Below are 26,136 nucleotides of genomic sequence, written 5' to 3'. Positions count from 1 at the left end.
TGTGTGTGTGTGTGTGTGTGTGTGTGTGTGTGAATATTTGGAGAAATGCAGTTCAAAGAAGAGGTTGCACTTCAAAATCCAATATCCAAACATGACTGAGTGTTTAGCTACAAGCCTTAGACTGCATGTCTGAATTCAACCCTATGGGGACCTTTCTAGGGTAGACATTATTACTTTTATAAATGAAGAAACTGAGTCTAAAAGCCGAGTAAATTTCCACACAGAATAGGCCAGGATAGGAAAGGGCAGAACTATGTTTCTACTTTTCATAAATTACTTTGTTTCTAGCACCCAGGCAAGTAGCTACCATAGTAAGGCTTTTCTCAAACAGAAAAAAGGAAGACAGAGTTGTAGAACTAGAAACACATTGTTGAACTGTGGGTAGATATAGTGCACTCTCCTGGTCACCAAGACCAACTTGAAAACACACACACACACACACACACACACACACACACACACACACACACACACTTTAAAATGAATTAATGGGGCTGGAGAGATAGTTCAGTGGTTAAGAGCACTTTCTTTCTGTTCTTTCAGGGGACTGGAGCTTTGTCCCAAGTATTCATCTCAGGCAGCTCACAACTCCAGCTCCAGGGGATACTATACCCACTTCTAATCTCTGTGGGTACCTACACATATGTGGCATACACACACACACACACACACACACACACACACACACACACACACACACCATATTACAAATAATAATAAACTATTTTCAAGGCTGGTTTTCTTCTTTTCAGATTGATTAGCGAGCTCTTTTGCCAGTATGATAGGGCTTGCACATGTGGGTTCTGGGTGGGCATTCAGGAGTGTTGCCTAGTGTACCTAGGCTATGACACTATCGCCACGCAGCAATATGCCTTTGTTATGTTAACTCTTTTCCACCAGCCTGATCCCACAACTGCATCAGCCCCAAATGAACATTCAGAGACTTATATTATAATACTCTTAGCTGTTGACTTGGACTTCTTACTGGCTAGCTCTATCTTAATTATTAGCCCATAACTACTAATCTATGTATTTCTACACGGTCCTCTCTTCCCGGGACTCACATGATGACTCTGACTCTGCTTACACTTCTCAGAATCCTCCTCGTCTCCTAGTCCCACCTATCTTCCTGCCTGATTGGCCCAACAGTGTTTTATTCATCAACCAATAAGAGAAACATATATACAGAAATACATGCCTTTCTCTCCATGTCTTCCTATTGCTAGAGTTCTCCTGAGGACTCAGATCCACAGTACCAATCCCTCTTTTCATCGCTCTTCTGAAAGCTCCATGAGTCTAGCCTCAGTTGTTGCTTCCCACTAGTGTGTTGCTAATAAATGATGACCACTTTACAAAACATGTGCTTCCCTGCCTTTTTTTTTTTTTTTTTTTTTTTTTGTCTTGACAAGGTCTCTCTATGTAGGCCTGGCTGTCCTGGAACCTATTATGTAGACCAGGCCACCCTCAGACTCGGAGAGATCCTCCTGCCTCTGCCTCCCAGTTGCTGGGATTAAAGGAATGCACTGCCATACCTGGCTCCTGGTTGCTCTTTTAAATGATATAACACTATAACGAGAGTGAAGACGATCAGTAGTCCATAAGGTTAAGATATATTTATTCAGATAAACACCAGCCAAGCATAAACCAGAGCCTGCCCAGAGGCAGCAGGCTAGGGAGGCCAGAGAGAGGAGCTCCCACATGTCTGTCGCCCCCTTAAGGACTCACCACGCATCATCCTGAACCTCCCCTGACCACGCCCTGACAGGCGTAGTCAAGCATATCTGTAGCTAGCTCCTAGGAGGCGGGGCTACACTGTCTCCCTGTAAAACACTATAAGCTATTACGCCTAGAAACCATTATGGCCAATGCATTCCTCCCATGACCCACTTTTATGTACACTAGACCTGTGAATTTGGAGCATCAACAACCAGTCAAGTCAGGGATGGGGAGATACTGGGTTAGCATACTGAAACTGTGTGCAGGCAGTAACTAAAGAGCTGTAGGAGAAAGTAACCTCCCTGATTTAGTTTCAGCTTCTGAGGTTTGCTTCATGGTCTGAATATTTGCATCTCCCTCAAAACTCACGCAGAAATCCTACTCACCAAGTTGATGATGACATTAAGAGGTAAAGGTAGGTAATTAAATTGTTTTAATTATTATTGCATTTATTTCATGTATGAGTATTTTTTTAAATTTTATTTATTTATTATGTATACAACATTCTGCTTCCATGTATATCTGCACACCAGAAGAGGGCACCAGATCTCATAACGGATGGTTGTGAGCCACCATGTGGTTGCTGGGAATTGAACTCAGGACCTCTGGAGGAGCAGTCAGTGCTCTTAACCTCGGAGCCATCTCTCCAGCCCCCATGTATGAGTATTTATGTGTGCACATGTACCATGGTATGTGTTTGGAGGTCAAAGAACAACTTGAAAGAATTGGTTCCTTTCTTCCACTGTGTGGTTTCTGGGAATTGAACTCAGGTTGGCAGGCTTGGTGGCAGGTACCTTTACCTGTTGAGCAATCTTACTGATTAGCCATTAGGGGAAAAGTCGCTATGAATGGGTTATTGTCCCAAAGAAAGAGCCTGAGGGAGCTCGTTTACCCCTTCTGCTGTGAAGCACTGAAGAAGACAACTGTATGCAACACACCTACAGGCTCTCATCAGAACCCAACAATGGCACCTGGATCTTGGGTTTTCTAGCCTCTAGAGTTGTGATCAATAAACTTTGTTATTTATACGCTTCTGTGCCTGTGGTTCCTTGTTATAACAGCCAGAATCATTTGAGACAGTCCAATCCAGAAGACGAGGCTTCAACTCAAGCTTGTGTCTTTCTAGTTGTTTATACCTTCTTGCATATGACATGTCGCCTTCCCTGATCCCCCTTCATCACCATCATCATTATTCTATTTCTAATACACATATTTTCCCCCTGTCCTGGGCACTATCGTGTCTCTTTTATATTACTCTTTTATATTACTGCAACCTCTTAATTGGTCTCCCCACCAGGAAATTTTCTCTCTCAACTATCCCCTGATTTATTTTCCATAGTATACCTGCTATGGTTTAGATGAATGTTCCCCAGAGATCCACATTAAAGGAATGATTCTGGGGTGGGAGGTACTTAGACTTTAAAGTAAGGTTTGGTAGGTCTCTAAGTATTGTGGCAGGAACTACAAGGGGATTGTAAGACATTCTGTATTTGTTCCTTTTGTAGATGCTCTGACAAAATCCTTAATGTACACAACTTAAGGAAGGGTTATTTGGCATCAATTAAGACATATCTGTCAATCATGGCTGGTAAGGTATTGTAGCAAGAGCTTGTGTGGATGACTGTTCACATGGCCTCAGAACAAAAAGCAGAAAACACAAGTTCTAACCAGGAGTGCATGCCTTAAAAGGTCCTTTCCCAGGGGCCTATTTCAAACCAGTCAGTTCCCATCTCTTGAAGGCTCCACAGCTTTCAAACTAGTGCCACAAACTAAGGACCCAGTGTTCAAAATGAGCCTTTGGGTGATGTTTAAAATTTAAACAGTAACACCCTGTCAATTCTCTCACCTTCCTGACTCAAGATGAGAACTGTCATCTCAGTATAGACTCCTGCCATCTTTCCCATGAGACACTACCCTTACCAGAAAACAAATGGGGCTGCTGGATCTTAAGCTTCATGCTCTAGAGTTGTGAGCCAATGTAAACCTACATCTGGAAACATCTTAACTACTATTCTATGTCCGTGAAGAGATGCCATGACTAAGACAACTTATAGAAGAGTTTATCTGGGGCTTAGAGTTTCAGAGCATGAGTCCATGACCACTATGGTGGGAAGCATGACAGCAGGCAGGCACAGCATTGGAGCAGTAGCTGAGAGCTTACATCTTGAAACACAACCTTGAGGCAGAGGGAAAACATGAATTGGCCTGGGATTTTGAACCCTCAAAGCCCACCCCAGTGACACACCTTCTGCAAGTCCATACATCCTAATCCTTCCCAAACAATTCCACTAAACAGGCCAAACATATGAGCCTATGGGGTACTTTGCTAGAATGATGAGAAACTAAAACCACAATTACTATGAGTTTTTCAAAATATAAATTTTTAATCTTGCCACCTATAAAAATCCCAGAATTTCTTTCCATTTCTCTCACAATGAAGTATCAACTTTTAAAAGATTTGTTTTTATGTGTTTATGTGTATTGTGCATACCTCTGCAAGAAGACCTGGTCATATCCCCTGGATCTGTTACAATGGGCTGTGAGGAGTCCAACATGAGTGCTGGGAACCAAACTTGGGTCCTCTGAAGAACAGAGAGCCTTTATCGCCTCTGAGCCATTGCTCCTGCTCTTTAGCTCTTTAATATGGTTTTGGACTCCTGTATTACATGGCATCCATGTATTTCTTGACTCTCAGTTGTAACTTTCCAGCTTGCAATGCTGTAGGCTTTAATCACTCTGAAATCTTCCTGTGAAAGAACAGGTTTCAGGAAGCGTAAAGGGATACATGTGTCTTAAAAACCACCAGGCATTTCAGCCCATTTGCCTTCTAACTTGTCAGTCATTTTCTTCCACTGAGAACTAGTTTTGGGTTTATTCTAGGGTCAGGGCCTCACTGTGCTGCCCTGCACTAACATTGAAATCACAGTACTGTCATAGCTTCCTGAGTGAGTAGCTAGGGTTAAGGGAATGTGCTGTGCCTAGTTGCTTTTGTTTTGCTAGGTTCCATCCACAGGATGGAATGGGGGCCTCATGCTTGCTGGGAAATAAGTGCTCTCTACCAAGTTCCATCCCTAGAAAACAGAAAAGGCATGTGAGATTTTGGTTACAGGTAATTAGGATACACAATGAGTACAGACTAGACAAGTATAGTAAATTGTATAAGCTGCCTGCATCATCTCACTCCTGGAAGACAGTAATCAAGTCCTATTTGACTCAACATTAGAGGGAGTTTATAGCTTTGGATCATTTGGACTGTTAGCTTCAGTATACATATCTAATATTCAGATAGCATTTTGCAGTTTTAAAATTGTTTCTACATTATCCTGTCATCAGTGCAAGTGTCCTTTTTATGAAGGAGGAAATGAAGGTTGGCAGTAGACAACATACATGTGAGAAGTTAATCACCTTCTGCTCTAGTTTGAAATGTGCTATGCTCTAGGTACTATGCTGAAAGAATTTCATACCTAACAGTATCTTCCTCAGTTACTTCCTGAGTCACAAGCATTACATGAAAGTTGTAGGGGAAGCTGTAGCCACTTCTTCTTAGGGGCTGGCTACAAGAGTACCTGAGGGCTTGTGAGGGCGTGGTCAGAGTGAGTAGGGGGACTGCGTTTTCGGTTTCGGTTTCTCTTTGCTTCTTGCTGTACAGACTACCACCGGCTGGCTGGTTCGCTCTGTAAGTAAGGCTTTTCCCTATTAAATACCCTTATATTTCTACCTGACTCCGTATTGGTAATTTCTTACTATAGAAAGTTACAGTCTTTTAAAAGACAATGTTCTCTGTGAATACTAAAGCATTGGCAGGCAAAACCAATCAGTCCCTAACCCTGTGTGGCGATGAGAGAGCTAGACTGTCTACCAGTGATATGGCATGGAAAAAATAAGCATGATTGTGTCATGTTTCATAATGACATTTTTCCTCATAGAAAAATCAATAACCATTAATAACACACACACACACACACACACACACACACACACATATGCAATTAATTGTGCCACCTAGAGATAGCTATTGATAACACTTAGGTGTATATCATGCACTAGTCTATTTTATTCATATTCACATATTCATACATTTAGACAAAATTAATCATTTAGTATAATCTTTAATAACTTTGCTTTTTTACTATTTGTTGAAGAGTTTTCTACATGTTAAAAATTTCACAGCATACATTGGGGTGTGTTGGCAAATGCTTTTGATCCTAGCATTTGGGAGGCAGAGGCAGGTGAATCTCTATGAGCTCCAGGCCATCTGGTCTATCATATCAAGTTCTAGGACAGCCAGGGCTATATAGAGTGACCTTCTCTCTAAAAAAAAAATCTCACAGCACTATACCTACACTGTGTGTGTGTGTGTGTGTGTATCACAAGCAGACAGTTATCTAAGTTTTTTTTCTCTGTTGCTGTGATAAAATAATGTACATTTTAGTTTACTGTTCAAGGTCCACCGAAGACAGGGAGTCAAGTTAGCAAGAGCTTGAAGCAGCTGGTCACATTGAATCCCTAATTAGGAACTAGAGAGGAAGCCTGGAGAGATGGCTCAAAGTTAAGAGCACTGGCTGCTCTTCTAGAGGACCTGAGTTCAATCCCCAGCAACCACATGATGGCTCATAACCATCTATGAGATCTGGTGCTTTCTTCTGGTATGCAGGCACACATGCAGACAGAATACTGTATATATAATAAATCAATCTTAAAAACACAAACAAACTAGAGAGGGCTGAATGCAGTGCTCATTTTGTTTCTCCCCATTTTATACAGTCCAGAATTCCCTGCCCAGGAAATAGTCCCATCCACAATGAAGATGGGTCTTTCCATGTCACAATCAATAACTCCTCATGGGCATGCTCTGGGACCCCGCTCCCAGGTGATGCTAGAGTCAGTCAAGTTGACAGTTAACACTCACTATCACAAGCGTCAACATTGTTTTTACTTATAGTTTACCTTGGGGTGTTGGGCATCAAGCCAAAGATGTGATGTGTGCTGGACAAGAACTCTACCACTGAGCTGAATCCCAGGCCTTCTACATTATTTTTAATGTTTTCATTAATGTTGTACCGAAATATTTCAACCAAACCATGTTGTTTGATGTTTCAGCTCTTTCCCCCTGTATTACAAAGAAATTAATATATATATATATATATATATATATATATTATATATTTTTTTTTTTTTTTTTTTTTTTTTTTTTTTTTTTTTTTTTTTTTTTTTCCCAGAGACAGGGTTTCTCTGTGAAACCATCCTGGCTGCCCTGGAACTCACTCTGTAGACCAGGCTGGCCTCGAATTCACTGAGATCTCCTGCCTTTGCTTCCCAAGTGCTGGGACTGAAGGCGTGCACCACCACTGCCCAGCCAGTTTGTTTCTTTAGAATAATTCCAAGAGTGGAATTTCACCTGAAAGAGAAGCATACTTATGAACGTTACTATCATTGCCAGTGTGACTAGGAGACGGTGAGGCACATCTCTGGCTGTACTTGTGAAGGCCGATTTCAGAGAGGGAAAGGTCTGTTTTGTGTATGTGTGGCACCATTCTATTGGCTAGAGGGAAAGAATGAAGGGAGAAAGCTAAGAGCACCCCCATTTCCCTCCCTGCTTCTTGGCTCTCCATGATGTGAGCTGATCCGCCTCTCCATGCCTTGCCCACCATGACGGACTGAACCCTCTGAAAGCATGCCAAAACTAAATCTTTCTCCCTTGAATTGTTTCTGTTGGGTATTTTTGGTCACAGCAATGTGAAAAGTAACTAGAGAAGTAGGGTCATTGGTGTAACTAAATGACAATGTGGTTCCTGGGCCTTTGGAATTGGTTTCCAGGAGGGATTTGGAAAATGAGACCATACTCATTAAAATAGCTTGGTACTGGCATTGAAACAGACACTTTGGCAGTAGATCCAAATGTATGTGGAAATTTAATATACAATATTACAAACTGGAGGGGGAAAAGAAGCTTTTTAATAAGTGGTATTGGCATTTCTGTTTGAAAAGAAAAGAAAACTGGCTTGTTCATTGACTCCAAAAACCAAAACAAATTTCAAAAAAGATCTGAGATTTCAATGGAAAAGAATTCTGATGTACTCAAAGAGGAAAAGGTGCTGAAAAAAATTATATGGAGGAAGACTGTTAGAAATACAACCTAAAATCCAGAATTGATAGAAAAATTGATTTAAATTGGGCCAAAACTTTATAAATAACCTTTTGTAGGAAAATCTTAAAAGCAAAATATCAAGGGTTATTCCTCAACAAATAGCATTATTTACAACCTTTGTTTCCCATATCCACCTATAATTTCTTAAAGTAGACCTATGATAACATAATCAGGAAAAACAAAGCAATGCTTTTAAGCCTCTAATGAATTTGTGAGGTTAGTTTTGGTTGTGAGCCTAGCCTTTAACAGCTGAGCCATCTCTCCAGCCCAAGGGTCAACTATATGTCACATGCCCGAGTTCAAAGATCCCTAGATAACTGGTCAAATACTTAGTTGTGTGCTTCTGACATAAGCGTTTGAGGTGGTGAACTAAGTGAGAAAGATACTCCATCTAACATAAGCGGGCACCATTCACTCAGCAAGGTAGAGGGAGTGGGAAATCAATCTCTTAGAGACTGAGCTCACACAATGGTCTTTTCCAACCTCAGGGTTCCTGGGATGAGGTCTTCAGACCCTCAGAGAGGTTCTTTGCTTCCAGACCTTCAAGCCAGTTTATTGACTTTTCTGGGTGTCCAGTCTGTAGACAACAGATTGTAGAATTTCTTAGCCTCCTGATTTTCTTTACTATCTGTCTTTCCTGCCTCTCTGTCTGCTCACGCTGTTTCTCTGTAGGGAACACTAATACTCACCTTCCCAGGCTTCACTCTTTTCAATCACACTCAGAACTCACTGGTTTGCACTTGTTGCTATAGGCTTTTATTTTATCTTATAGTTCCACCATGTATATATGCCTGAAATTATGATCTTTAGGTTAGTGCTTTCACTTCCTGGTACTGTAAACACCATCGCAGCTTTCAAGTTGGCCCTAAACTTAGACTAAACAATGACAGTTATTTGTATTTTGTGGTGTACTACTTCAGTATTTTTTTTTAATTATCTTTTCTATCATTTGTCATTTGTGATGAGCATTCATGTCCTGGTTTTGTTTACTCCTCTACAGTCTTCTAACAGCCTTTTTAGTCGCAAAGTGACTGTATGTAATGAGAAAAAGCGTGATGTATTATTGGGGAGACATGACGGATAGAAACAATGTGACATGGACGTTCTGAGAAGAGGCAGTTGATGAGCCTATGATGATAGATGCCCTATTTACAGGATCAATGACATAAGGTCTGTGCCAGTTAATGAAGAGAATAATTTCTAACCCTCACATTCATTTTCTGAGATACATATAACCATCTCTATTTTAAAGATAAGAAAGCTGAGGTTATGGCCATGCAAAATTCTGCAGTGAGTGCCTCAAAGAGCATTCAACTGCAGTAATTTGGGGGCAGAAAGCTACACATGGGACTTGCTGTAAGTGGAAATTAACAGTGAAAAACTCTTTAAAAATAAGAGTCAAGGTGACGTAAATCTGGGCCCTGCTTCTGCTTCCTCAAGTGATGGGCACCAGAGGCCCTTGCTACATGAGAAAGGGCAGAGTTCCCCAGAAGAAGCAATCAATGTCTCTGCTCGGCCTTACAGGTTGGGTGAGGCCCACAGTCCATGCCCGTTTATCTCTTAAAGGGGGGGGGGTACTATTAGTACTTTGCTTAGGCGTATTTGCTTTTTCACGGCTGTTGAAATAAACCGACACAAACTTTTGATTTCTAACAGAAACTTGAGCCTGGCGAGGTGACTCATACTGTCGTCTCAAGACAGGCTTGAAGCAGGAGAAACTGAAAATTTCAGGTCAGCCAGGGCTAGAGGATGAGTTCCAGGCTGGTTTGAGCTACGGAGTTGAGACTCTATCTCAAAACGAAAACAATAATAAATAAAGTGAGACAGGAATCTGTTGTTATTTCAGTTCTGGAAGAGGCCAAGAAACCCAAAAGCAGTTTCAATGGGCCATATCCAAGTGTTTTGGGGGCTGCTCCATAGGCTAGGGGAGAATCCTCTTTTCTTGTCTCTTCCAGTTTCTGACCGCCACTGACTTTTTTGTTGTTGTTTTTGTAGTGACCTTACTCCAACCACTGCTTTCCACTGATCAAGGCTACACGTATTTGTATTTAGGGTCCACCTTAATAACCCCGGCTAAGCTCCATCTCAAAAACCCTTGACTTACTCCACACGGACGCTGGTACCACATAAAGTAGTATTTACAGACTCCCGGGATTAATTCCTGACACCATTGTTTGACGTTATTCTCACCCAGGCTTGATCTAAGGAGGAAATCTGCTCGTGCTAGCAATAGGCAGAGTGCAGCGTCGGGCAGTGGCTAGTTCTGAGGGCTCAAACAACGTCTACCTGTAAGTCTTCTGTTGCGCCCAAAGAAAACAAAACAAGGGTATACAATCCGTAGAGTTTCAAGGTTAAAGAATGAAGTAAAAACTGGCCTGTTAACAGACCTTGCCATGACTATCTGCACCTTCTTCTTTCCCGAAGGCCTCGCACCAGGTTAACTCGCTTTTCAACACCCCAGGGCAGGATTCTCTACCTGGAAGCCCTTCCCTCCTCCCTACTTGCCTTCCAAGTGCCCCGCCCACCCAACTCGGCAACTTCCTTAGGGCTTGGCGAGTTTCCGGGCCTCCGGGGTCTGTCCGTACTGTTGCCTGTCAGAATAGAGAAAATCCCACCCAATTATGTCTAGTTTCCAAGATTTTTAATTAGCACCGCAATATATATATATATATATATATTAAATGATCCATAGGGTGGCATTTTTCTTGAGTTCAGTTGAAAAACGGGAGCGCAAATTGTTGGATTTGCACAGGCATTACGTGAGACAGCCTCCAGAGAGCGGCGGGTCCTTTGAGCTACGGCAGCTGAGGCCCCACACGTGGCGCAGGCGCAGTGTCCGCGATTCGCCATGCCGACTGTCAGCGTGAAGCGAGACCTGCTCTTCCAAGCTCTGGGCCGGACCTACAGTGAGTGCCCGCCCCGTAGCCTGGGCTCGGTGCCTGGGGGAAGCCCGGCTGGCCCGGCAGAAGGGCGTGCTGGCGGCGTTTGGCCTTGCCCGGCGGGAGTCTGCGGGGGGCGCCGACGGGCGAGGACGCCGGCCTGGGCTGAAGCGGCTTCTCGGAACCGGCTCTGCAGTTGCATCATCCGCCGGTGTCGGGATCTCCGTGTCATTCATTCATTCAGAGGCAGCTCCCACTGCATGCCTGGCACCGACTGTGGTGTCGGGACGCAGACTAGGAAGGATGCTCTGGGTTGCATCACCAGTGTAGGCAGCTCGGTGGGACCAGATTGACAGCGAAGGGAAGTGGTTGAGAAAGATGCGGGTTTCACTGTGCATCCCAGGCTGCCTTCGAACCCGCCGTCTGCAGCTTCTTGAGGGCTGGGATAGCAAGCGTGTGCCACCAACTCCGGCATTCGCTTTATTTAGTGTTGACTGAGTTCCCGTTGCGTGCCAGGCACTGTGAGAGAATAGAGCCGTGCATATGACACGTTAAGATCTCATTTTGGCGAGACAGGAACAAACCAGGACGTTAATAAGACGGATTATTGGGAATGCTAAGTGTTTTCTAGGAAGGGAAGCCAGGTGGTGTGCCGAGCAGCATTTGATAGGTAACATTAATTTGAGAATCAAATAGAGAGTGTCGCCTATGGGTTAGTATTCTCGATACACTTAATCTCTTCCCCAGTTCCAAAACTAAACTGCGGGAGGAGGGGGAAAGGGAGGTAAATATCAAGCAAATTATCATTTTCTACACAGATGTAGTAATTGAAATGATATCTGCTCCACCCTGTAATTATCAGCTTGTATAAAGATTATAACAAGTGATTTATGAGAGCCCTTTTGGGAGGGGGTATTAGTTGTATTTAATGATGTATTTAGCAAGAGGTAAGCGGCTGCTCATTAGAACATTGTACTGACACTGCAAATAAAATTTTGAAATTTTTTTCCAAAGATGTACGCTTAGATGTAACCCATTCTTTGTTAATCTTCCTTTAGTTGTTCATAGAATTGTTGTTGTTGTTGCTCTTTTGAGACAGAACCTTATTCTGTAGTCCAGGCTGGCTTTAAACTTTGGCCATCCCCCTGACTCAGTCTCCCAAGTGATATGATGAGAGTTGTGAGCAGGAACTGTCCCAAGGCCTTAGAAATAGAGCACATAGTTTTGCCTTTGGAACGTGGCTCTCATTTCTTACCCACTTTATATTATATAATATACTTATTTATATGCCTCACCCATACCATATTCTCTCTAGTGGTGTTTGCTGTGTCTGAACTGCACAAGGTGCTGTGTGGCATGTTTAACAGGTTTATAGTCAGTTCTCAGCCAGGTCCTTATCTCCAGGAAAGTAAGAGATTATCTTCATTTTAAGGGATAATGGGACTTATAACCTGTTTGTTTTTATCCGATAATATTTTAATAAATTCTGTCTCCTTTTTCTCCCCACTTTCAAATGACAATTGATCAAATAAGCGTGATTTTTCCACACAGATAGTTAACTATAAGATGTTTTGAAATTCTTTACCCTTAATACTGATGTTACTGAGATATTCATCAGCTGGGTTGGTGATACTCTTCAGTGTGTTCTTTCTTGAAACCTTTCTTTTTAAGTAATTGAGTGGTGGTTGAGGTTGGAAAAGCTCCTTCATCAAAACATGGAGTTTCCAAATAAAGTGTGGATCCCACGTTTCTTTTTCATTTCCTTCTTTTTCCTGCTTTCAGATAATGTGTCCTTTGTGCTCTTAGATCCATCTTATTTAGACCCTCCTAGGGTTGCTGTCCATTTGAAATCCCATTGTTATTTCCAGGTGCCACTGTCACTTTCCATGTCTTGTTAGGGAGCACATTTCTCTCTCCTTTCTGTTACTCAGGGCATTTGTTTCCTCTGTCTTCCTGGGAACAACTGTCTTCTTAGTCTCTGTTTTGATTGCCTTTCTGTTCAGTTGTTTTCTTTTGCTACTCATTTTCCTGTGAACTGGTTTCTTATCATTGCTCTTCAGTTTGGTCCCTGTTTGGTATAGTAGTACTGCCAGAGCCATCTGTGGGCCCCACCAGCAGATAGTGTTTTAGGTCTACCATTTTATTGGAGGAAATTACTCATGATTTTATTATTGGTTCTTTTGTCTTTTAAAAATATATGTAGTTTAAAGGAATAAGGCATAATTTAGGCTCTGTATATTTTAATAGAGCCATACAATTCATTTCATTGTTGTTTAGCCAACAAAAGTTTTGTATATTATAGCAGTAATTGTTCATTTTTTAGTTTTTGATGGTCCAGAATCAAGGTTTGATGGTCCTGGTCTAAATCTTACTCCAGATTGCAGATCTTACTCCAGATTGTAGTCAACTCAAGAGCTCACTGGGGCTGGAGAAGCTGCTTCTAAGTTGTTGGGTTTTTTTTGTTTTGTTTTTTTTTTTCCTTCTTCCCTTCCTTCTGTTAATCTTTCTTCCCCCTTTCTTTCTTTTCTTTCTCTCTCTCTTTCTTTCTTTCTCTCCCTCTCTTTCTCTTTCTTTCTTTCTTTCTTTCTTTCTTTCTTTCTTTCTTTCTTTCTTAGTTTTCTTTTGGTTTTGGTTTTTTGGGACAGGACTCCTCTGTGTGGCCTGGCTGTCCTGTAACTCCCTCTGTAGACCAGGCTGGTTCCCTAACTCATAAGAAATCCATCTGTCTCTGCCATGAGTGCTGGGATTAAAGGCATGCACCACCACCACACATCTAAGTCTTTTTTTAATTATTATTATTATTTAGGCTTACCCATTTTATTTTATATGTATAAAATGTCTTGCTGTGCACCACATACATGTCTGGTGCTGTGGATGCAAGAAGAAGGCATTAAATCCCTTGGAACTTGAGTTACAGTTGATTGTAAGCCATCATGTGAGTTCTGGAAATCCAACCTGGGTCTTCTGCAAGACCAAAGAGTGCTCTAAACTCCTGAGCCATCTCTCCCATCCCTAAGTTCTCTTAAGCAGGCCTAGTTTACCTGCTGACCTTTGACCAGGGCTTTGGTTCCTTCTGCCTTGGCTTTTGTCAATTTGTTCCAGAAGGAGAGAACTCTGGAGAACAGGTAAATTGGAGAGCTCGAGTAGTATTCTCAATGATTGTTAATTGCTCAGAAGTGCTATTCCACCCTTTTCTATCTTTTCTTGTTCACACGGACCAGTCCTGACCTGGTTTGAAAGGGGACTAGATAAGCAGTTAGGTGTCATTGGTGTCATAGTCTCTCCGCCAACCACCAAATGCTTCATGTTCATCCACATGCAAAATATATTTGGCCCAGAACTGTCATCTTGCAGCAGCAGCTCAAAGTCCACAGTCACATCATCCAAATATGGTCTGAGGTGGATGAGGGTCTGGGGATGTAGTTTTTTGAGTTTAGCTTCTTGTGATGAGTTAACTAGTGACCTGAGAAGCTTGAGCACTGGGTAGGTGTCTCTCATACATCTAAGATGCCATAGAGGACAGGCCTGGGGTAACTGCTAAAGGGAAGAAAATGGAGCTCACAAAGGAGCCACTGGTCCATGGCAGTTCTGAAATCGAATGGCAAATGCTGGATGGTCTTGATTAGGTCTCGGGCCTGGGATAATTCTCCATGGCTCTGCCTTGCCCTCTGGGCTCTGGTTCCACCCTCTGAGTGATCCCCAGGAAGCATGTGCTTCACAGCTGATTAGTTTTCTCAGTCTACTTCCTGTTAATAGAATTTTAGGGGCTCAAAGACTTCCTTTTGTCTTGTTTCCGCCCCCTTTCAGTTCAAGCCTTCAATGTCTCTGCCTAAGTGTTTTTTCTAAAAACTTTCTGGGTCTTTGGTGAATTTTTGCTGGATTCCTTTTCATTAAAAACCACAGACTCCAAAAATCTCTGAAATTAGCTGTTTCAGTACTTTGGACTTTTTCATACAGTGCTCTTAATTACACTTTATTGTTTTATTAATTGGATTTGTGAGGAACACCCTTTATTTCTTTTTTACACCTTTTGTTTGCATGAATTGTGCCTTTGATCTGACTGGAGGTTTTCAGGCATACCCTTGATTCTATCTTGTTAAGTCTAGGATTTGGTCTCTGCCCAGAACTTACTTCATTTTAGCATTGCTTTACATTCGGAAGGCAAAACTTTTTAACCCATCAACATCCTGGCTCTTTTTTGTTTAATAGCTCTTCCTAGGTCAGTCTCTTTTTACATAAGTGGTAAAATAAAACTAGTCGACAAACAGGCTGCTCTTTGAGCGCTGATTAGACATCTTAGTTTTGTCAGGTAAGTACATTTGCTTCAGTCCCTGTACCTGCAGGAATGGTACTGATCACATTTCTCCCTTATGTAACAGGGATACCCTTCTATTTTCCTGCAATACTACCTCACTTTCCTCCCTGCCTTCCCCTGTATCCTGATTCAAGACCGTGAGGCTTCAGCTAATAGTGTTTTTGAGGCCCTCCCCTTGGGTTTTCTTAAGTAGGTTTTCCTCAAAGCCTGCTGACTCCAAAGTCATTCCCCCAGTTTTGGTTATAGTACCACTCCCTTTACAGAGGCTAAGATTTGTATTAGTAATCTGTTGCTACCTAACAGATTATCCCAGTTCTTAGGAGTAGAATACAATATGCTTTTGTTGCTTCCCACAATGTCTGAGGGACAGGAATCAGAGTAGGGTAGCTGGGTGGTTCTGGCTCTAGGGCTCTTGCTGGGTTGCAAGCAGGCTGTCAGCTAGAACTGTAGTTGCCTCAAGGATTGGCTGAGCCTGAGCATCTGCTTCCTAGCTCACTCAGATGATTGCATCATATGTAAGTTCACACACAGGCAGGATCATTGCAGGCCATGTTGGAGGTTAGCTACCTCAGTTACTTCATACACAAGTTAATGATGGCATCACCCTTTTCACCTGAGCCAGAGAGCTGGGAGCTATCCTGGCCTGCCTCCCTGCCTCCCTGCCTCCCTGCCTCCCTGCCTCCCTGCCTCCCTGCCTCCCTGCCCCCTGCCTCCCTCCCTCCCTCCCTCCCTCCCTCCCTCCCTCCCTCCCTGTTCCTCCTGTAATTAGCCAGCCATTGAGCCTTGTAAGGCTTCTAACATTTCTCATGTTCCTTCTTTCCCATATGCTGTTGGCTTAAGTGTATACCTCTGTGTTTCACTTGTAGGAGGCTCTCCTCAGTCATCCTCCACCCTGCCTCCAGTCTTAAAAAGTGCCGATGTAGGGAACCAAGCTTGGTGCCTATGATAGAAACACATGGGAGTCTGAGGCAGGAGGATCTGGATGGAGTCAGAGACCAGCCCTGGAATATATATAAGTTGCAGGCTGGCCTGGTCTACATATAAGGCCTTGTTTTAAAAAATACCAAAGATCTAGAGCTAAGGATGAAAAAGGAATAAAGCAAAAAACAAATCTAATCCTGTTTTGCCTAGCTGAAAAGCTCCTGAGTGCAACTCCCATTGCCTGCGGGTAGGACAGAGGGCAGGTCCCTTGGCATGTCATGAGCTACCCTTTTTCTACTTGTATCCTGTTTCTTCCTAACACAAACTTTATTCTTCACCATATTGAACTACTTAGGAGTTCCCAGCTTTGCCAAGCACTTGATTCACTCCCTCCAATCTTTAGCTAATGAAGACATTCTTTATGTAGCTATAAGTGAACCTAAGAGGAACTCTGTGCCACCCTACACCTTGTACTGGGTATATTTACTTATAATATTTATTTACACTTATGATTCCTTTGCTAGAGAAGGAAGTAGTTCAGGCAAGAATTGTAATTTATTTATCTTTGTAACCCTGGCATCTAGTACTGTTGCTTGGCACATAATGGCAGTAAATATTTGCTAAATTGAATTGAAGTTTGATGTCTAGATCAGACAAGTCTTTTGTTGTTGTTTTATTTTGATGTTGGGAACTGAACCTAGGGCCTGTGACATACTAAGCATGCATTCTGCCACCGAGGCCAACTCCTAGTCCTGGTTCAGGAAACCTAAGACATCTAGTTCTTCACTAGAATATAGTGGTAATTGTGGTGTGTATTCAATGTTTGATAAGTGAAGACCATGAAAATGCTGTAACTCACTGTGTTTCAGGGGTGCTATGCCAGGTCCATTTATATCCTTTTAAGGTTCCATGCTAAAAATGGGGGCAAAAGGTGGGTTTTTTTTTTACAGATGAGGTTGTTGGTAAAGTTTACATAGGTGTTGAGCCCTCAGTATGAGTAAGGTAGAAGTCAAAACCCTGATTAGTGTGGTTCTGAAAACAAATATCAGGCTGCCTGAAAGAATCTTATGTAAATACCAAGGTTTAGTGGCATTCCTTTATATATATATAAGTCCTATGATTTTGAGCCTGCTTTCTCATTTGATACTACTTAATGATTCTTTTTCTGAGTCTGAACAGACATCTTGGCACTGGTAACCAAATTCTATAGTTGATATTAGTCTAGAGTAATTAGCCCTTTAATTGTTGGTTGATGTTTGCATCAGGCAAATCTTTCCTTGTTACTAGATACTTTGATACTAGAGAGTAGGCTCAGAGCCTTTGACATACTAAGTCCCATCTTTTACCTTAGAACTTAAAACATCTGTCTAGCTTTTCACTAACGTGATGGCTTTGATGGTTTGTGTTCAGTGTTCCATAATATGAAACCCCTGGAGATGCTGTATTCGGTAGCAAAGCAAAGCACATCAGAGAACTTTGTCCGTTTATAGACCTGCTATATTTCAGGCTATTACACATGGTTCTGAGCTTTAGAAAACAAACAAACAAACAAACAAACAAACAAAAACTGGTAAGTTGGGCAGTGGTGGTACATGCCTTTAATCCTGGCACTTGGGAGGCAGAGACAGGTGGATCTTTGTGAGATGGAGGCTAGCATGGTCTATGGAGCAAGTTGCAGGACAGCCAAGGCTATACAGAAAAGCCCTCCAAAAGCCAAAACAACCAAAGACAAAATAGTGATATTTGATGCCTGATAGAATGTCCAGGCTTAGGAAATTAAGCAGTAGGTAAGGTTCAATAGTTTTCATTTGTACTGAACACATTAAAATTAACATTCTTTTTTTTTTCTCTCCTAGCTGATGAAGAATTTGACGAGCTATGTTTTGAATTTGGTTTGGAACTTGATGAAATTGTATGTATCAATTTTTTTTTGTTTTAAAGATATTCTGTCTATAAGCACATTTAAAAAAATGTTTTCTTATTACTGTTAAATAAACCCTGAGGTTTTTTGTTTGTTTGTTTGATGAATTTGTGTTGCAAATTTTATCCCTTAAAAAACCTTTATTTAAAGTAATTTTCATTTTTGAGATTATAATACAATTATATTATTTCTCCCTTCCCTTCCTCCCTCTAAACCCTTCCATGTATCCATCCTTTGTCTCTTTTAAATACATGGCTTCTTTTTTCTTTAATTGTTCTTACATATGTATGTATACGCATACACATACACTTATTTCCACATACACAAATATAACCTCACTCTATGTAGTGTTTCTTGTATGTATATGATTTCAGGGCTGGTCATTTGATATTGGATAACCATTTGCTTTGTATGACCCCCCACCTCTTTTATTTATTTATTTATTTTAAGAGTTTGCTGTGTTATTAACTTATGGGTTAGACTCTAGCAGTTTGGCATTTTTGTACTGTTTTCAGGAGGATTACTTGCCTTTTTGATCTCACAATTTGTCTTGCCAGGCCTCATTTTTGAGAAACAGATGATTTGCTTCATATGATCATGCCTTCTGGCTCTGGAATATATTTATGGCTCTTTGGTTTCTGTCAGGTCGTACTTGAAGCTTAGCCTTCACATATGGGCTTCATGAACTGAGTCTGAAAATGACATTGATGCCCCCTGCAAATCTTAGGCTACTTTTTATTCAGAAACTTTCATTTCTCTGGTTACCATGTTATTTCCACTTCTTTATTTAGAGCTCTTCTGCTATCTGCCATCTCAGCAAGAATCTAAGCTTTCTTCATTGAAAAATATTAATCTTATTACTGTTTCAATTAAACATTATTTCAGTTTTAATTCTTTTTCCTTGGCCTCTTTCCATCTTCTTCTTTCCTTTCCCCTCTTCTCTTCTCTTCTTTCTTTTTTTTTTCTTTTCTTTTTTTCTTTTTTCTTTTTGGTTTTTCGAGACAGGGTTTCTCTGTGTAGCTTTTTGGAGCCTATCCTGGCACTCGCTCTGGAGACCAGGCTGGCCTCAAACTCACAGAGATCTGCCTGCCTCTGCCTTCCCAGTGCTGGGATTAAAGGCGTGAGCCACCAATGCCCGGCTCCCCTCTTCTTTTTTTCTCCTTTCCTCATTCTTACCATTTTCTCTGATTTTCAATTTTGCCTCTTAAGTTTGAGGATCAGGTTAGATGTGTTTTAGAGCCTGAAACAACTTTAAACAGTCCCAACACTGTGGACCCATGACTTTCTCAAGGGTGACAAGGCCCGCAGTGCTTAGTGACCAAAGTGAGGTTCCCCCCATCCCCACCCATGCAAATACAGACTGTAGTTATCCCTCCCCCCATTTTTGAGTAGCATATGAATAAATGGGTTTCAGTGTGACATGTTCATATATGTGTCATTGTACATTGCCCTCCTCTGTCCCCGTCTGTCCATCTTGATGGTCTTCCTTTCCCCAGGTAGCAGGTTATAATTCTTACTGTGGATAGGCTTGATTAGTCAATGTGTGGCAGGAAGGTGTCATGCAAAGCAAAAAGTGTGGCATGTTGCAGAGCCCCTCTGTTCTTTTGGCAGGCCATTGGTGGGATTCCCATTAAGTAGCATTTCTATATAAAAGGTAACAGTAACACTTTGAAATTAACTTGACTCCAACTTTGAGTTGTGACTGAAATTTTCTTAAATGTATTTATAGTGCCCTGCTGTTGTACACAATAAATGTAACAAATAGGAGTGCAATTGAACTTTTTAAAAAATCTGTTGTCCTCTGTGATAGTATGCCCAAGGTCTTCTAAGCTCTGCTGCTGTATTAGATTCTAAGCTGTGGTGGACTCCTTGGCTCTTCTGTTGGCTAGCTCTCTGTGGCTTCCATTGCTTCTGTTGTCCCTCTAATTTTCAGCACAGCTCTGCTCTCTGGGTAGTCTGATTTGCCTTTGTACTGTTACTCTCGTCCTTGTGTTCCTTCTAGGCATGTGTGCTGTGGGGCTACTTGCCAGGGTTGTTGTCAGAGTGGTGTTTCTTTCATGCAGTGACTCATCTGTGCCTTTTTGACACTTTTGTTGTCCTCTGTGTTCTTGACGATTTCTTCCATTTCCTTTGGATGGCAAAACTTTTTGTGTGAAGTGGCAGATACTGACCATAGCTTTGGAGTTATATTGTCTCTCCCGTAACTAAGTTGTCTCAGTGTATGACAGTAGATAATAACATATGTACTTGTGCTTATCTGTAAAACATTATTTGCAAAAACAGGTGGGGTGCATGATTTGGCTGGTGGACCACTGGTTGCTTTAGATGGATTATAGTGTTCTGGGGTGAAAAACAGGATTTCTGGCTGCTGTGTTTATGGCATGTGTAGCATTTTTCTGTCGTTGTTGTTGCAGAAAAGATATTTTGTAGTTTATTAAACTTCTTTGGCTTGTTTAGACTTCTGAGAAGCAAATCATAAGTAAGGAACAAGGCAATGTAAAGGCAGAGGGGGCCTCAGATGTTGTGCTTTACAAGGTTGACGTGCCTGCCAACAGATACGATCTCCTATGTCTGGAAGGACTGGCTCGGGGACTCCAAGTCTTCAAAGAAAGGTAAGGAACTGTGCACATTGTGAAGTTGACTCCTCTTTTCTCTCCGTTGTTATCAGCAATCAGGCTTAAATTTCTAGGAAAAACTTCATATGGGTAACACAGCTTTAGGTCAGCATAAATGGTGATTGGAAGATAAGAGTCATGTGGATTGTAGCCATTTCAAAATTGGGAAACATAGTTTAAAGCTGGGAGTACATGATCTTAGGGATGCCATGAAAGTCTTTCAGCAAGGTTCTGTTGGTTTCCCTCAGTAATGCCAGTGTGATGGATAGTTCATGAGATCTGTTAAAGCACGAGGGAAAAGTAGAGTGACAATGAACTTTATTTGCCTTTACCCTAATAGTCATAAGGAGCCTGGGGTAGAGACCCTTGTGGAGATTTTGAATATCTTATGGTGGGTGTATGGTCTTGGGCATGTTAAACGTGGCTTCTCCAGTTTTAGTCTCCTGATGTGTAATGAAGATTCTTAAGGCGTTTCAAACTAAGCATGCAGTAAAGGTGATAAGTAAATATGTAAGATAAAGAAGACGAACATAGAGCTATCAGAATTAATTATTTTTGTTTTTATTTACTTACATATATCATCTGGTCAGTTGCAAAAGGGAATGTGCCTTTGGTTTCTGGGCATTCTAAAATTATGAAATGCTTGGATGAATGTGGATATTTGAAATGATTATTGGTTATTTGGTTAAGTGTTTTCAGTTCAGGGGTTTGTTCAGTTGCTTTTATGCTTAACAATTAGATGACTGGATTTTAGGACCCCAGGTCAGGATCTTTTATTTTTATTTTTTTTAATTCATGGATATGGGTATTTATGTGTGTGTATTGAAAAAGGTGGCCTTTTTATATATCCCTGGATGACCTTAGATCTGTGGTAGTTCTTCTATCCCTGCCTTCCAGGTGCTGGGATTATATGCATGTACAGCCATTCCTGTTTAGGATGGGATGTGTTTTTTTTTTTTTTTTTTTTTTTTTTTTGGTTTCTCAAGACAGAATTTTTCTGTGTAGCTTTGGAGCCTATCCTGGGGCACTCGCTCTGTAGACCAGGCTGGCCTCCAACTCACAGAGATCCACCTGCCTCTGCTTCCCGAGTGCTGGGATTAAAGGCTTGTGCCACCAAAATCCAGCTAGGATGTGTGTTTTCAAACACTTTGTGAATGTTTATGTCTATACAAAGTTAGGATGTGATTTCAACCTTTACAATTAGAAGTGTGGACCATAAACCAGTAGCATTTGCAACACAAGAGAGCTAGGATCTGAGCTTCAACAAACTCCTCAGTGGGTTGTAGAGGAACTGACTTAACAGCAGTGCCTGGTGTTGCGGGATATCAGGTTGCTAGAAATGCCTTCGTTCTGTACCAGTCACCAAACGTTCACACTGCCTTCTCTGATTCAGTAACTTTGGATAGAACCAGGGATGCACTATTTTCAACACCAATGAACTTTATTTATTCTTAGAAACTTAGAATCTTGTGGTTGCAATGAAACCTAAACACTGTCAAGTCCAGGGGCTTGAACACTTGTTGCTCTGTTAATGGATTTGTGGTCTTTTCTGGGACTCAAGTGAGAGACTCATTACTATAGGGTATTCTGTGCATTTTGGGGGAATTGTAAATGTTAGGAAGCTTGACAGTTTCTTTTCTTGTTTTTAATGTTCAAGCAAAGCTGACTTACTATAATTTAACCTGTTTCCCTAATGCTATTGATTTTATGTATATGCACTTTATATTTATAAGCATTAAGATGTAATTATCAAATAGTCTTACTATTTTTAGTAACTTTGTTTTAATATTATTTTAGGATAAAAGCTCCAGTATATAAACGAGTAATGCCTAAGGGAGAAATCCAAAAATTGATTATCACAGAAGAGGTAATAAGAAAAGTTCTTATTTTTCTTGTAGTCCCTCCCCCTTTATGCATGTATTAAAAGTTAGGAAGGAAAAAGCAACAAAGCCAACCTTTCTGCCAAATGTCATTTCCTGTGGTCATGTGTTATTTCCATTGGTGCATTTGCAGTTTTTCTCCCTTAAAAATTGTCAGTTTATGGGGCTGGAGAGACAGCTCAGCAGTTAAGAGTGCTGGCTGCTCTTATACAGGACCTGGGTTCCATTCCCATCACCCATATGGCAGCTCACAACCATCTGATGGTCTCTCTGGTCTCTGTGGGCACCAGGCATACATGCGATGCACAGACATATATGCAGGCAAAACACCTGTGCTTTTAAAATAAAATAATAATCTTTTTTTTTTTTTTTTTTTCGAGACAGGGTTTCTCTGTGTAGCTGTGGAGCCTAACCTGGGGCACTCTCTCTGTAGACCAGGCTGGCCTCCAACTCACAGAGATCCGCCTGCCTCTGCTTCCCGAGTGCTGGGATTAAAGGCATGCGCCTCCAATGCCCAGCAAAATAATAATCTTTAAAAGATGGCCAGTTTACTACTAAGAAATAAAAGAAAACAAAGTAAATTGCTTTTACAAAGCACATTTGAGCCAGGTATGGTGGTGCAAGCCTGTAATTTCAGAACTTGGGAGGTGAAGGCAGGAAGATGAAGAGTTCAAGGCCAGCATCATCTGTGCAGTGAATTTGAAGCTAGCCTGTAGTACATAAGAGAGGGATCCTGTTTCAAAAAGTCCAAACCACAACAAAGAAAAAGCGTGAGGGCCGGGGTTATATATAGCTCAGTGGTGGAGCACTAGCTTAGTCTGAGAGATGCTCGTGTTCAATGTCTGCTATAAAAAAAAAAAAAAGATTAAATAAATAAGACATATTTGAGATACACTTGTTTAAATTGTGGTACATTAATAAAATTTATAAAAGTAAAATGTGGAGGAATTCTTTTGGTAAAAGTAAGGCGTATGAACAAATTATTTAAGATTAATTGTTCTTTAATTATTTAGTATTCCAAAATCATACTGAAATGTACATCTGCTTGTATAATACCTGTATATCTCCTGCTTACCACTTAACTCCTGTTGATTGACTACATGACTATATGCCTATTTGAGTCAAAATTTGTGACCACTTTTCTGTGGTAAAATGGCTTTGACAAAGGTAAGCCATAGTACTAACTGTCTTGATGGTGTTCTGACTTCCAGACAGCTAAAGTACGTCCATTTGCTGTAGCAGCCGTTCTCCGGAATATCAAGTTCACGAAAGATCGATACGACAGTTTCATTGAACTTCAAGAGAAACTACACCAGAATATTTGCAGGTTCATGGGGCTTCATCCTGTTTCCCCCTTCTCCTGCTTCCTTTCCATCCCTTCCGTTTCCCATCTCCTTGTCTCATGTACCTACCTGTCTTAGTTACTATTCTGTTACTGAAAAGGGACACCATGTCCAAGAAACTTACAGTGAAAGGAAATGTTTGGGGGGGGGGGGGGCGTTGCTTACAGTTTTAGAGGGTTAGTCTATGGCCATCATGGCGGGAGCATGGTGGCAGGCAGACAGGAAGGCACCATGCTGCGAGCTTTACATTCTGATCTTCAGGCAGCAGGTAGAGAGACAGAGACACACTGAGCATGGCATGAGCTTTTGGAAATTCCATTTTCACCCCCAGAGATGCAATTTCTCCAGCAAAGCCACACATCCCAATCTTTCTCAAATATTTCCACTGCCTGGGGACCAAGCATTCAAACATATGAGCCTCTTTCAAACCACCACACAACCTTCTGCAGATTGTTTTCAAAACATTTCTAAACACTGGTCATGGGAGAATTTCACTTTGCTATACCAGGTAGATAGTTTGTTACTGTTTAAGACCAGTGTGTGTGGGGTTGGAGAGATGGTGCAATGTAAGAGGACTTGCTGCCCTTGCTTTTGGTTCCCAGCACCCACATGATGCAGCCAGGTCATGTGACAGCCTCAGGGCTTCTTGGGACCTGCACGTGTACGTGTGTGTGTGTGTGTGTGTGTGTGTGTGTGTGTGTGTGTGTGTGCAGCTATATGTATAAAACATAAATACAAACAAAAATCTTAAGAATGGTGTATGTGTGGTATGTAGAGGATTTTTATTCCTAGAAGTTTTTTTGTTTATTTTCTTTCTGTTCAAATCATTTTAAAAATTATGTTTGTAAGTATGGTTTGTTTATTTGTGCATGCTGGGGTCAAACCAAGATCCTTATGCATGTAAATACTCTACCATTGAGCTATATGCTCCCAACCTTGTTTAGATCCTTATTAATTACATTACCAAGTATAAACCATGGTAATTTGAAGGATAGCCTGGCATTGAAAAAATGTAAAAGTTCCTTTGCTTGGTATACTTTCTAGTTTTAGCATATAAAACTTGAGGAGGGATAGTCATAGACCTAATATATAGTGTGGGCCTAGGCTTGATCACAACACTGTAAAAAAATGAAATAGAAACAACCTGAACATCCATGACTGTAGTTGCTTTATCTCTGATTGTGCTGTGTACTAACCCCAGTGCCTTACTTGTGTTAGGCAGATGTCCTAGCCTGAGCTTTATGGCACATCACTTTCCGTGTTGTTTTCTCTAGTGCAGGGTTCTTTAAACCTTTTATTCCCAAGCCCTAATAGTCAGGGAAGGTAAGAATGGGAGTATTGAAGTAATTTCCTTGGCAGACAGATTTCTGTGAGTTAGTTTTACTCTAACTCTTAACTTACAGATTGAGTTCGGGGCCAGCTACATAGTGACACCCTGTCTAACAAAGGGGACAGAAATGTAATGAATTCATGGCCAGGTATGGCGGTATACATTTGTATTTCTAGCACTCAAGAGGCAGAAGCAAGAAGTTCATTATATACTCAAGTCCAGCCTAGTTCCAAACTAGCCAGGACTGTGTGGGTAGACCCTGTCTAAACAAACAACAAAAAAGAAAATTGAATATTTATTCGTGGTGAGAAACTCTAGCTTTAGCTATTTTGTGTTGATTTCAAAACAAATTATGTGAATCCAAAGATAATACTGACGGTTACATTACGTGTTCTTTAAAATAGAAAACTGAAAAAAGATAGAAAAGCGAATTAATAATTAAGCTCCTGAAACTGCACTGACTGGAGGGATGTATATGTGGTGTATATGGGGACAGGCCAGTGACAGCCTAGAAGGAATATTCTGGATATCTTCTTCAGGGTTGAAAAATGCTTAAAACTACAAATCAAATTTGGCAATTAGTGCTTATGTGTTTTCTTCTTTGTAAAATACCTTTGCTCAGATAGTAGAAACATGTTCCTAGGATTCTAAATAACATTCTTAGTCCTTTTATATTAAAAAAAACCTATGTTTTAGCTTGCTGATATATGGCATTACTAAGCAAAATAATAAGCTGAATTTATTTTGAAGAAAAAAGTTGTTGATTGTACATTATAAGGGTGCAGTGAGTGGGCAGGGGCAACCTGATGGGAGCAATCTGCCTGCAGCAAAGTAGAGTATTTTAAAAGAATAAGGTACAAGACTGACAAGCAATGATAGTTAGGAAGTGACTGGCAGATTGTCTATTTTGGACATGTTAGAAAAATCTTCCTCCCTCCCTCCCTCCCTCATAAGAACACAATACTTGGGAAAGCATTTGTTTCTACTATTAATGTTTAACCAACACTTTGTTCTCACTATTTTAATGATTGTGAGAATTTGTTATATTGCAATAAAGATGTTATGTAG

The 26,136-nt window shown here is 41.1% G+C and overlaps 2 protein-coding genes across 3 annotated transcripts in view; one reads left to right on the top strand and one right to left on the bottom strand.

The window, feature by feature from the left end:
* The window catches only part of Mogat1 (monoacylglycerol O-acyltransferase 1), a 34,003-nt gene extending 23,642 nt beyond the window's left edge, over positions 1-10,361 (bottom strand). The window contains exon 1 of the mRNA XM_027397337.2: positions 10,252-10,361. The gene's annotated coding sequence lies outside the window, so the exon portion shown is untranslated. The remainder of the gene's footprint in view (positions 1-10,251) is intronic.
* A 297-nt stretch (positions 10,362-10,658) lies between these two features.
* Positions 10,659-26,136, top strand: part of Farsb (phenylalanyl-tRNA synthetase subunit beta) — a 64,258-nt gene continuing 48,780 nt past the window's right edge. For both annotated transcript variants that reach the window (XM_027397335.2, XM_027397336.2), the window contains exons 1-5: positions 10,659-10,770; positions 17,836-17,891; positions 20,358-20,512; positions 22,313-22,382; positions 23,607-23,722. In XM_027397335.2, coding sequence (XP_027253136.1) covers positions 10,713-10,770; positions 17,836-17,891; positions 20,358-20,512; positions 22,313-22,382; positions 23,607-23,722 — 455 coding nt within the window. In that variant the 5' untranslated portion in view covers positions 10,659-10,712. The remainder of the gene's footprint in view (positions 10,771-17,835; positions 17,892-20,357; positions 20,513-22,312; positions 22,383-23,606; positions 23,723-26,136) is intronic.

The sequence above is a fragment of the Cricetulus griseus genome, chromosome 2, assembly GCF_003668045.3.
Source record: "Cricetulus griseus strain 17A/GY chromosome 2, alternate assembly CriGri-PICRH-1.0, whole genome shotgun sequence".
NCBI classification, from domain to species: Eukaryota; Metazoa; Chordata; class Mammalia; order Rodentia; family Cricetidae; genus Cricetulus; species Cricetulus griseus.
Note: the sequence above shows the minus strand (reverse complement) of the source record. Positions and strands in the feature narration are given on the sequence as shown.